This window comes from Rhinolophus ferrumequinum, chromosome 24 (assembly GCF_004115265.2).
Source record: "Rhinolophus ferrumequinum isolate MPI-CBG mRhiFer1 chromosome 24, mRhiFer1_v1.p, whole genome shotgun sequence".
NCBI lineage: Eukaryota > Metazoa > Chordata > Mammalia > Chiroptera > Rhinolophidae > Rhinolophus > Rhinolophus ferrumequinum.
The window spans coordinates 15,405,031-15,418,204 of record NC_046307.1 but is presented as its reverse complement, the minus strand read 5'-3'; the positions used below and the strand labels follow the sequence as shown (position 1 = coordinate 15,418,204).

The 13,174-nt window shown below is 43.8% G+C and overlaps 1 protein-coding gene across 16 annotated transcripts in view; it reads right to left on the bottom strand.

The window, feature by feature from the left end:
- The window catches only part of LOC117016645 (protocadherin alpha-C2), a 177,649-nt gene that overhangs the window by 30,695 nt on the left and 133,780 nt on the right, over positions 1 to 13,174 (bottom strand). For 14 of the 16 annotated variants that reach the window (XM_033096131.1, XM_033096132.1, XM_033096125.1 and 11 more), the window contains exon 2: positions 314 to 372. In XM_033096131.1, coding sequence (XP_032952022.1) covers positions 314 to 372 — 59 coding nt within the window. Of the gene's footprint in view, positions 1 to 313; positions 373 to 8,798; positions 11,945 to 13,174 lie in introns of those variants that run through there. The other 2 variants (XM_033096126.1, XM_033096121.1) reach the window with 2 other exon arrangements.

Sequence of the window (13,174 nt, the reverse complement as noted above, 5' to 3'; positions counted from 1 at the left end):
ATTATAGATAGAGAAGAGATGAAGGAACTTAGAATTATTTCCTTATAGAAATTCGAATTGAGAAAGTACACAGCAGCCTGTCTCTGTGATTTTAAAGGAGACTCTTATTTGGCAGCACTTGATAAGCATTTGGCACTGACCACTTCCAATGTTTCAAGGAATAGACACAGGGACAAAAATAATTGCATTCCCTTGGCAAACTGTCTAAAGCTTCTTAGTTTTGACAGCTGCTTCCGGCCTACAGAAACATAGCTTATCTGAGCCATACAAAGTTCAAGATACTTCTGAGTGAAGGAAGGAGAGACATACATACCTGTGCATTCCTGCTCTCAGCGAGGCAGAGTAACGCCAGTCAGGGTTGGGCTGTCGTGGCTGCAAAATCACAAAGGGAGTTTTTGTTACTATGGCCAAACAATGAGTTCCCAGTGATGATGTTAACTGATTACTTGTTTCTTAAGTATTTCCATGCATTTAAAAAAAGTATTCAAGGAGCCATTTCAGGTGCAACTCTAATAAATTACACGTAGTTTCAATTTTTATTTCATTTCTTATCCTATTGAAATCTTACAATATCTTAATTAAAACCTGAATAGGAGCACATTTGTCCTTTTTTTTTTTTTAATTTGAAAATGGGATAAGGAAGTGATATGTTTTAGTATTTTATTTTAAATGTCATTTTAAAAGTACATCTCACCACTTTGGTACTTTTCAAGTAAAGCACTAATTCAACTGGGAAAGGGTTGATATGGTAAACCATACATATTGCACTTCAGAACACTAAATTAGCTTGTCAGCGCCCTTGCACAAGTAAAATATCATGGAAAACCAGATTTAATGATGCTGTGAGGACCAGCTTGGGCTTTGTCTTGCTCCAAACAGGTCTATGTTCTGAAAGCAGCACTGGGGAAGGGCTGTCTGTTTTGAGACAGGAAAAGCTTTCATTGTTTTTGCCCTCACATGCTCTAAGGGACATCCCAATTTGGTATTCTAGTTATAACAAGGCACACAGCTATAGGAGTTCTGCTGGTCTGGCTGGACTGCAGAGGACTGCAATCTGCTGCTGGCTTTGCAGACTGCAGCATGTTTGACCCAGGATGGAGGGGCCCAGTCATAATGCCAGTAACTGATAACCATCTCTTCTGCTGATTGAAGAGGACTGAATGCTAGGGAGAAGAAAACAAAGCACGATGGAGTTTGACCTTGTTTTGCTACATAATCGTCTTCATAAAATTGTACTAGTTCTTTGCTCCTCTGAGTGCTTTGCCTCCTCACTCAGTTATTGTTCACTAAGCTCTGATTGCTTCATAGAGAATAGCTGACACCTGAAAAGAACCTGACTCACTCTGCACCACATATGTGTTGAAAAGATCCGTTACAGTCAATCTAAAGTGGAGGGGACCAAGAGGAAAATATGGGCACCTCAAGATTGCTCAGGGAGTTATGTGCTGAGTAGAAGCTACTCGGGAATCAATGGGGACAAAAATCAATGACCATCACTATCGTGTATCAATTAGCAAAAATTTTATTATGAGAACCTGTGATAGATGTTACTCTTGATGTGTTTTCATGGGCAGAGATTAAAGTGGTCCTGTCACAAAAAACTGAGGTCTATTTGAGTGGAAAGATGAGGAAACAGCTTGTGCTCTATATTTCCCTCTGGATTATAATTATCATATTGGGTAGACACAAAGCCACCGTAATACCAATAAACTATTTCAAAAGTCAATAATTTTTATTCTTACAGTTCATTCACGGGATGCACATTATTTCATAAACACGCTTTTTCATAACATCCAAAGAAGTGATCAGCACCTCTCCAGACAGACACTGGAATGGCTGAATGGAATTTAAAGACTTAGCCAAAGTCAAGGCCCACAAAAAGTTACAACTCTAGGATACTTTCCTTCAAATGTCCCCATACACTAACTGCCTTATTTGGTCCCCTTCCACTCTGTTGGCAAAATCTGAATATTCACGTTGTTCCATCCTTGGTTTTTAAATTCACAAAATGCTGTGGATATTCCGTATAAAGTAGCATAAAACTACAAACAAAATGAAGGGGTTCCCGTTTTCTACCAGTTGTATTAGAGGGAACAGAAGAGAACATATTTGCAAATCGTTCTGTAAACCTGAAGATATGACTGAAATACTTTTTATAAATCGTATCATCACCATCTCTCCCCTTCCCATTAGCAGCAGTAGTGTCAGCTTGTCAGCTGTAAGAACCTTCCTTCAAGAAAGACGTTGACATCTGTTGAGTCAATGTTGCCAATTTTTCAATGATTGGGTAACATTCATGATGAAAATTGCTGCAACTTGATCTTTGGAATGAAATCATCAACCTCATTTTGCTGAATGGTACAGTTCTGGCAGGACTGACCAGGAAATTCAGTTCATTACATAAACTCACTTCCTCAATAACATTTAACTTATCATGCTTCTATTTTCTAGAATAGTCCATCAGCAATAAGATGCTTCTGAGATTCATTTGCCAGAATCATAGTTATGAAACATCTTATGGTATTAAGATCAGGCATGGAAAAGGTAAAGAAGAAAGTAATTAATGTTTTAAGTATCCACACAACACTTAATATATTTTACTACATTTATCCTAACACGTTCTTTGTCAGACTATAAATTCTATAAAAGGGATATCTGTTTTATTCATAAAACATATGAATATCCTCAGATATTCATAATACATAGCTATGTCCTCAGAGCCTAGCAGGGTTCAGGTTATTGGTAGGTTTTTATAATGTTTTTGAATAAATGAACTATCATGCAAGGGCAACATTACTGTACTTAAATTGTAAAAATGAGAAACATGAGCTTTAGAGAGATTAAGTTACTTGCCTGATTGGTGGAGTTGAGTGATAGTCATGTTTCCCTAATGTAAAAGTCTGTGTTTTAAATAAATTTACGTGGAATGACATATATTTTTCTTTTTTCCTTCTGAGTTTCCCAGATATTGCTTTATTTTAAAATGATACAAAATTAAAAATAATAAAATGTACATGGGTTTCATCCAAAATTTGATTAAACTTGGAAAAATTCAAGTTGAAAGGCTGACTTCTGATACACCCGACACAATGGAGACATACCCAATACTTGGAAGATACATCCCAGGACTATGCTTAATTTCTATTGGTGGAAAGCCCCAGAATGTGCTGTTGTTACAGTAGTAACTATTAGTAGAATAATAGTTAACTAAATTCCAGATGTGGAGAAAGTGAGTTACGGAGTCCATATGGGTGATGTAGTATTATTGAAGAACAAGAACCCATTTAAGTTTCTATTAAAATTATTGCAAAGATTTAATATATTCTGTAACATATTAGTTATTAATTATACCATAGAATATTTGAGGTGATTCACCTCTTCCAAGACAGATTTAACATAAAATAGGTTAAGAAAACCCTACATTATTCATACACTCTAGGACTACTCAGAAAATAATACACTACACCATGTTGAAGCTATCAATAAATGGCCCTCTGAGACATGCGACGAGGTGGAGCAGCTCCTTTTCCTTCCTAATAGGACTCTATTAAGGATGTATCCACTGTAGGTTTTTCACAATGATATTCTGTGAACAGTGATATAAACTATGACAGGCAGAATCCTAAGATGGCCCCCAAATCCCCTACACCCTAGTATATATGCCCTGGATAATCTCCAAGAGCATACATGATGGCTCTTACTCCATGATTAGGTAAATTGGATTTAAGAAAGGGAGATCAACCAGGTGGGATCAACCTAATCACATGAGCCCTTTAAATCTGAGTCTAGAGATTAGAGATAGGTATCAGATTTGAAGCATGAGAGGAATTTCACATGAGAGAAGATCCTCCATTGTTACCTCTGAACATGGAGGAAGCCATGGAGCAAGGACCTGAGAGCAATCTCCAGGAACAGAGGGTGACCTCCAGCCAACAGTAAGAAAAAAAATGGGGATCTTAGCCCTCAAGGAACTGAATTCTGCCAACTACCTCAATAAGCTTGAAAGCAGATTCTTCCCCAAAGCCTCCAGCAGAGAACTCAGCGCAGTTGCTATGTTGATTTCAGCCTTGTGAAAACCTGAGCAGAGAATCCAGTCATATCGTACAGGACTCTGAGATAATAAATGAGTGTTGTTTTTAACCACTAATTGGTAGTAATTTGTTACAAACCAATAGAAAATGAATATATAAACTGTTGGTTATTAAAGCAAAAAGGAACATAACATTTAAAATAATCATTGTTATGTTACCTATTAGTCTTCAAGTAAAGCAAATTGAAAAGATGATAAATCTGAGAATTCTAGGTTAAATATTTCCCTCTGAAATCATTTACAACCCCTAATCCACAGAGCAGAAAATTAAAATAAATATGACTTTAAAACATACCTAACAGGTTTTAGTACAACAGAAAATGCTAGGTTTGCTTAATTCTGGATGCACAGCCTGCTAACACAGCAGTTACTCTCTCACTCACAGTTTCACTTCCCTGGAGCCCAGAGTTCTGACCCTGCAAGTCCAGGAAGGAACTGATGTTGCTTATGTGCCAAGGAACTAACATTTCTCTTCCCTTTTGCAATGTCAGATCATTCTTTGCATTTCTCAAGTTCAAATTCTTGAAAGAAGAAAACTTGTATAATATTTAGGCTAGCAGATTTAAAACACTGCTAAGGAATGCTCTTGACCTTTGATTTTCGAAATCATGATTAAAGATTATAATGCTCAAATATTATGATATGAATAAGCTAAATTTATATTCACATGATAATACACACAGGAATACTGAGCCCAGTGAAGTCCTACAAAAGTCAGATTCAAAGACACCTTCAGTCCCCGTTAAATTTAGCTAAACTTCTAGGCTTGGTGATGGCAATTCTTCCTCAAACATTGCAGACGAACATCATCCTAACCTCTCATTGAGAGCAAACATTGGTGGCCAATCAAGGCAAGTATCCAGAACTGACTCTGCTCTTCTGTCAGGCAGACAGCATGCCAATAGACAATTTATAATATGCCAGGCTGTGTCCCTGCAGAGTGTTCTGAGGTAGACCAGATGCCCATATGACGGCTCACTCCTGGGTCAGAGGAAAGGGTAGGCCAATGACATTCAAGCTACAGTAAACAGATTTCTTCATCAGACTATGTACAAGATAAAGAGACAGAGAAGAGCTCTGCCATAATTCCATCTGGCTCAGCAGATCTGTAGAAAAAGGGAGGAAGGAGGTAATTTAAAGAAATGATTATATTACCAGACCAAAGAAAATAAACCTTTTCTCAGAAGAACAGTCCTAGGACCAATATGGAAACGGCAAAACAAAACAGCCCCACCCATTCAAAAGTGTCTATCAGAGGGTGAAACAGTAGAATAAAAGTTCACAGACACAATTTGTTTGCCTATTCTGGCCATTGTGCACTTTTTGTAAATTTACCACCATGTCTCTCTACACGAAGTGTAAATTCTAATCCAGGACAGAGTCATCAGAGAGAAAAGTCAGTCCTGGGGAAAACAAATGAAATGCCACTTAAAGAGAAGGATTAACTCTTTCAGGTCCTGTAACTAGAATATGTAGGTACATACAATGACAGAAATGTCTGAAGATTTGGTGACTACAAATGGATTTAAAATAAGTGAAAGTAAATGCAAACTTAACTCATTTGGGATTTCCATATCTTGTGCTAACTGGTCCCACTGAGGCACAGTTAGACAAATCTGCCCAGAGCACTCCAAGGGACTCATTAGCAGTCACAGGACCACAAATGCACAGAATTCACCTTAAGATTTGGTTCCTTTTCTTGGAGATTCTGAAAGCAGTGCCAGCCACATTCAGTATCGGGTTTTAAGAAATCTCCAAAGAGAAATTCTGCCCTATTGCCAAATAGTTACTTCAAAACACTCATTGCACAAGTGGCTCATGAAATAAGCTCACTGGGGGTAAAATCCACCAAAGGATTAGAGTCTTGTGTTAAATGTTGATGCTTGATAAGCAATAGGAGAGGAATCAGAGAAAGAACAGATAAAAAAGATCTTAACGGGCTATGCCAAAAGTAAAACAAATAAACAAAAATATATTAGCTTGGTAGTAACGTTTTTATTCATTGAGCCTCCCATTTGTGACCTAGTTCTATGCAAGGAATTCTCTTTTTCCAAAAGCAGTTAATTTACACTATGAGGTGAACTAGTGGTAGCCTAAATTCCTGAGGATCCCATATCAAAAGGAATAGAAACATTGGGATTTTTATCTCTAATGTTATTTCAAAAGCAGTCTTTGGAGTTAGACGCGACTTAAAATACCATTAGCAGAGTGACTATGTATGTCATTCAACCTCCCTGAGGTTAAGTGTTTCCTCATGTGCTAGATGTTGGTAAGTGTTTGTTTAATGTGTGACTTACAGGTAATGAAACCATACCTCTCTTGCAAAGCAGAACATTTTTATATAGCAGGGTAGTCAGTCACTGCAGATTTCCTTATTCATACTCTCCAACCCCAATCTAATTTTAATGTAGGCACATGGCATTAATTGCACCCCAGGACTCTCCTGCCATCTGCAGTAACTAGGTATGGAAAAGAGAAAGCCTAACATGGGAATGAGCAGGTTGATCTAGCAGTGATGACTTTCAGAGTTGAGTGATTTTTGTTCCCATTTTGCCATGCTATGACAACGTGACACTCTCTTCCCATCACTGTAATAATTTCAGGAGCTGTAGGTCTTAGGGCCCTTCACTGGATTTCTGAAATTGTTGGGCAGAAATTTGCCTTTATTAAAATCATGTACTCTCCTGGCAAAATCCCACAAGAGCAAGCACTTTTCTGACATAATTTTCTCCTTAGATTAAAGGTTTGTGTACCAAAGTACAAATTAACACACAGGTCAATGTAAAACAGAAATAGTTCATGTATCAAATTGCCCCAAGCTTTGAGCTAGGAGAGGGAGGGTAGGCATGTCATTCCCCTGAGCTTCCAGCTCACAGCTGATGGCAAAGCTTGTCTGGCCTGCTCTCCATGCCTCATCACCATCTGCGGTCCACCCCAGGCCCAAAAGGGCTTCACAGGAATTTGTTAAGCAAATGTCTACAACATTCTTATTGAAAGCTAAGTCCTTTGACATGCTTCCAAAAGCTATGATCTAAAGAATTCTAGAAGCTCCTTGATTTCCTACCCTGTTCTTCTCAATCAGCAATCTGCCTCCCATGGCTCCTCAGCACTGACCAGCATCAAGCTCTTCTGATAAATCTGCCAACAGTGTACATGGGAAATTCTCTCAATCCATCTCTGTTTTGTTCTGTGTGTATGCATTACTTTCCTCAAGCTTAGCATGAATTTAGAATGTGAAACTATGGACATTCATAAAAACACAGCAATATGTCACTGAAAATATATCACCAAAATATAGCAGGGGCAATTATTATTAACTCATTTTGTAGTAGCTCTAAAACTCCTAACTACAAAGTAGTTGTGTGGGAAGATAACAATTCATCACTATTTATGGGATAAAATTTATGGGATGAATCCAAGTTTAAAGAATCACAAAGCAAATCTCTATTATTTCAAGCATGCATATGGAGACAAATACACTATACAAACATATCCACACATTCATGCACTGTCCAATAATTTATAGACATTCCTCATAATAATGAGCAAGCTGGCCTTCTATCGACTTAAAACCAGGGTATTTACTAATACTATCTTTCGTGTACAGTAAGCCATCCCCTTTCCAAGACTTTTGTAGCTATTGCACACTAAATTTTAGATCCGGAAAATGAATATGTGCTTTGGAACATGTTGAAGTATTGTTTGAAGTATTGTCCTTTAACTTAAAGATATGCGGGGCTTAAATAGGCTGCTTCACATCTCATCAAAACCTTAGGCGCTATCAACAGGAAATCAGAAGATTACAGATTGCATCTAAGCTAAATGCATGGAAATCCTCTTACAATGAATTCACACTATGCCAAGAAAGGTGATTAATAGGAGAGTTCTTTTCCCTTCTCTTTCTCCCCAACCCCAGCTTGTTCTGGTCATCACAGTACCCTCACATCCCAAATCCACTCATTCTAATACCTCCCTGGCTCAACCAGACATGAACTGTTTCTTGGTCTATCTGTTTACCATCATTCATTTTCTCTGACAGCCCCCGACAGAAAAGTTACCACATCAAACAGCCAAAGCAAACTTTGGCTTCAGGGTGAGGTCCACATTCTATGGCTTTATCAGCTCTGCCATGAATTTCCAGAAGATCCTATTGCATTAGGTCAGTGCAATTACTGGAAATATTAACTGGATAATTTTCAGTGTAGACAGTTCAAGGTATAAACAGGGACAGCATACAGAGGTGACCACCACTGCCCCTAGAGGTCTCAGAGCTTTTTTAAAAATAGCACTCACAGCATCTCAAAAGAGAACTTTCCTGTCTATGACACAGCAGAGGCCATTTCTCCTTGAATCTCATAATATTACGCCCTGTACTAGCATCATCTTATCCTCAAGCTGATACTATTTCTCTACAGAGCTGTGCTCTAACATCAAGTATTTAAGACTTATCCTCACATCTCAAACAATTTTATGGTCAAGGCTTCATATATCTGAAAAGACAATGGAAAGTGAAACAATTCTCTAGTACCGTTTTTCTAGAGAGGGCACATAGCAGAGTATAATCAAATCACTGGTACTATACATACGCAGTTAACCAGATAACCCCCGTCACTGTTAATAACTCAGTAACGTCAAACACATGATACTGGGCACTGAGGAATGCGAAAAATGCGTGCCTTTGTGGAAGACCCCCTGACTGCTAGCTCACCTCATTTTGAGAAACAGCCTCATTTTTTAGAATAATCAGGTTTCCGGCACTCTGTCCACTTTGGCCTGTGAGGTGCCTGCTGTCACTTGCTGCTGCTTGGGCTCCCCCGGGCCCAGGTCCTGTCTGTGCCCCTGTGTTGTAAAACATGAAAGTGTCACTCCCTGAGCCTGCTGTCAGACAGGCCTTGTAGCAGTAGGTCTTGGTGAGGGAGCCATTCCCTCGCACTTCAATGAAGTGAGGCTGCACTTTGAGGCCATGTGGTATCCTGGCATCAATATTGTTATTGGCCTGTTTGTACAGTTCTGCAGGGCACCGCTCCCTCACGCCACAGAAGCCTCCACAGCACGCAGTGCCATATGCAGTATAGCGGTAGCACTTGATGATGCTCAAAACAATGATTGTCAAAAGAAATATAAAAGACACTGTGCTTAATGCTATTATTAGATAAAGTGTAATTTCAGAGTATGTCCGAGGACTCTTAACGTGTCTCTGAGTATCAGGGAGGATTCTGGTCACTCTATCCACCACAGCTACTGTAATGGCCACAGAGGCTGAGAGCGATGGCTCGCCATTGTCTCGGACCACCACAGTCAGGTTGAAAGTGCTTCCACTCTCATCTCCCATCTTCCTGGTAGTCCTAATTTCTCCTGTGTGCAGCTCTACTTTAAAGAGGTCCAGGTCAGAAGTCTGGGCCAGATGGTAAAAGAGCCAAGCATTTTGCCCAGAGTCTGAGTCCATGGCTATGACTTTGGTGACCAGGTAGCCAGCAGGGGCAGTTCGAGGCACCAGCTCAATGGCTGCTGACGAATTGGTTGAGGTAGGGTACAGGATGTAAGGGGCGTGGTCATTCATGTCCACCACATACACGTTGGCGGTCACAGTGCTGCTCAGCGGGGGGCTCCCCTTGTCATGGGCCTCCACAGTCACAAAGAACTCCCGAAACTTCTCATAGTCAAAGGAGTTGACAGCATAAAGGCTGCCACTGGCACTGTCTATGGAGACATAGGAGGTGACTGGCAGCCCTTGAATCTCCCTGTCCAGGAGGGAGTAGGTCACCTCTGCATTCTCCTTTTCATCGGGGTCTGTGGCTTGTACAGTGCAGAGCAAGACCCCTGGCAAATTGTTCTCCTGGACATAGATGGAGTAGGAGTCCTTCAGGAAGCTCGGTGGATTGTCATTGATGTCAGAGATCTCAACCTGCAGAGTCCGCTGGGATGTGAGCTGCGGTACTCCCCCATCAATGGCTGTCACTGTGATGTTGTAGGCTGCCACCCGCTCCCTGTCCAGTGGGCCACTCACCACAAGCGTATAGGAGTTTCCAAAGCCATTCAGTCGGAAAGGCAGGGTGGCCTCCAGGCCCAGGCTCACCTTCCGGTTGCGGCCTGAGTCTTGGTCATTGACACTGAGAAGGGCCACCACTGTGTTGGGTGCAGCATCCTCGGGCACTGGGCTATACAGGTCCGTGAGCACCACCTCTGGTGCATTATCATTCACGTCCACGATGTCCACCAGCACCTTGCAGTGACCCACCATGGGCACTGGTCCCCTGTCAGTCGCCTGCACATAGATCTGATAGGAAGAGGCCTCTTCATAATCCAGCGCTCCACTTACGCGCACTTCCCCGGTGCTGGCGTCAATGCTGAACAGCTGCCTCTCCCTGTCCGACGTGTAGCTGCTCAAGGAATACCTGAGTTCGCCGTTGGAGCCCTCATCCGGATCTGAGGCATTCAGCTTCACCACCAAGGTGCCTGGGGGCGCGTCCTCCCGAAGCTGGACGCGGTACGTGGACTGGTCGAAGGCGGGAGAATTGTCGTTAGTGTCCAGGACACGCACAGAGATCTGCGCCGTGCCGGAGCGGGCTGGGCTGCCCCCATCCACAGCTGTGAGAACCAGGTGGTGCCAGACTGCCTGCTCGCGGTCTAGGCCCTTACGCAGCACCAGCTCTAGCACCTTACTGTTCTCCTGCAGGGGTTTCAGGTCCAGCTCGAAGTGCTCGCTGGGGCTGAGCTCGTAGGTCTGCACTGAGTTGGCGCCCACGTCAGGGTCCTGCGCGCTCTCTATATGAAAGCGCGCTCCAGGCGCCACGGATTCGCTTACCTGAAGCTGGTAGTCGGGCCGCGGGAACCGCGGCGAGTTGTCGTTGATGTCCAGTACCTCCACCTCCACGGCGCTCACAGCCACGGGGCTGTGCGCCAGCACTTCCAAGCTGAGCAGGCAGCGAGGCCGCTGCTCACACAGCGCCTCCCGGTCAATGCGCTCGTTAACGAAGAGCGCTCCACTCGTCAGGTCCAGCTCCAGATAGCGCGGGCTGGGTGCACCCAGATGGTTGATGCGCAGGCAGCCCGGCCCCAAGCGCCGCAGCTCCAGCCCCAGCGCGTTAGCCACGTTGCCCACGATCGCGCCGGGCGCCTGCTCCTCCGGCACCGAGTATCGCAGCTGGGAGGCTGCTGGACCGGGTAACAGCAGCAGCAGCAGCAGGAGAGGCAGCAGCAGCAGCCAGGACATGGGCGGCCGGAGTCGTGGATGGTCTGTCGCCCCAGGTCTGGTGCCCGCCAGCTCCATAGCCACCGGCCGCGGCGGAGGCAGCGGGGCAGGGCCGGAGGCAGCAGCTTCCCCAGCCGTGCTCCACGCCCGGGCCCCGCCTCCGCTCCTGCCGCCCTGCGCCCGCTCCCCACGGCTCACGCGCTAGCCAACACCCGGGACCGCTTCCCTCGTAGGCCCTCCGTAGGGCTCCTGGCCCCGCTGCCCCGCTGACTCCCCATCACCCAGCTCCTCGGCTCGCGTGCGAGTCGCTCAACCTGGCTTCGCTTCCTGCCGCCGCTGCCGCCGCAGCTGCTGCTGCTCCAGGGGGAGGGAATAGGAACCAGAAGGGGAGGGGGAGCAGTGCTCAGCGGGTCCGGCTTGGATTCCGCACGGAGGCAGCCGACTGCATCCCGGACTGCTCGCTCAGTCGCTCCTGCCACTTCCAGCCCCAACTCCTTCACCCTAGACCCACCGGATCCCAGCAGACCGCAGGAATACGGGCCACTCCCTTTCTCCCTGCCCCCACCGTCCTGTTCATCCAGTCTCCGTGGTCCCTCGGCTGCTTAACGGGTCCTGTAAGGAGATTACTGTGGGAAAAGCGGTTGTCTCTAGGACTCAGGCTAACAGCTCCCCAGGAAAAGATTTCCAAGCGCAATTCAGTAAAATAAACTGAAGGCCTTAGCTAAGTAGGGGCACCTGAGGCGGAGGCTCCACGTTCAAAGGAAACAAACGCAGGGGAAGCTCTCTGGGGTTATTGATGATGGGGATTCATTATTTATTCACGTGACCTCCAACATTTTCTCTGGAATACTCGTAAGCACTGTAAAAAGTGTTCGACTCCTCGTGCAAAGGGAGGGGGTGGCAAATGCCATCTTCTTTCTGAGCAAGTCTAAAACTAACATCCCGAGATCCAACTCAATTCTGCTCTAGCCAAGTGGCCCTTCCTTTCAGTATGTGCCTTGGCAAATAACCAATACTTCAGGTTTTTAAATTCTCTCTTTAAAAAATTGGCTCCATGAAGCTGCAGGCAAAACTCTTATTTAATCCCTTCTGATCATAGTGGGGGAAATCTGGTAAGATTTTAGAGATCCTTCCCTCAAGCTTTTCCTTATTTTACTTCAGATCTTTTTCATTTATCACCCAAGACATTTTCTTTGTTCTTTCAAGAATGATTTAAATTTTTTTCTCTAAAAGATGACAATGTCTTCAAGAACCGGCAAAACCATTCAATCAAGAGAGTTACTCTTGAGTTGCCAAGCCTGGCTGGAATCCGGACTCCATTAATGCTTTACAGTGAAAAGTCTGCTGTTATGAAGCGAAATGTGGGAAGCTGGGATTTTTCTTACAATCGCCAACAATGTCAATGGCTGCAGGTCATCTTTCATAAATGTAAGGCTCCTTTACATCTCTGGGCTGGGTTCCCCCAAGACTCCACCTTGTATTGCTGCAGAGGCAACAGAAAGCCAACCACTTTTTTTCAATGAGCAAGAAGGGAGAAGGGTCAGCGGAAGGCTTTCCGTGCTGTGTCACTGCCTCTGCTTCTCTTTTCTGAACATCCACTCTTCCCAGGCCCTCTCATCTCTTCCACAGGAGTTTAAAATCCATTGCCCCAGATGCAAAAAGCACTCGCTAAAATGTCCTTTCTCTTCTTCATCTCCTAGCAGCCCCGTACTCCTAGCTCTTCCTCTGTGGGTCATTTTCTAGCTATGAACTGGAACATAGCCCGACTAAGACCCGACATTTGGCATGCTTCCCTTCTTCAGAGGATAGTTGACGGGGCCAAGGCAATGATCCTGACACCCAGATTTCAAAGGCCTGGGTTAACACATCCCTTCCTTCTACCCACCAAGTAC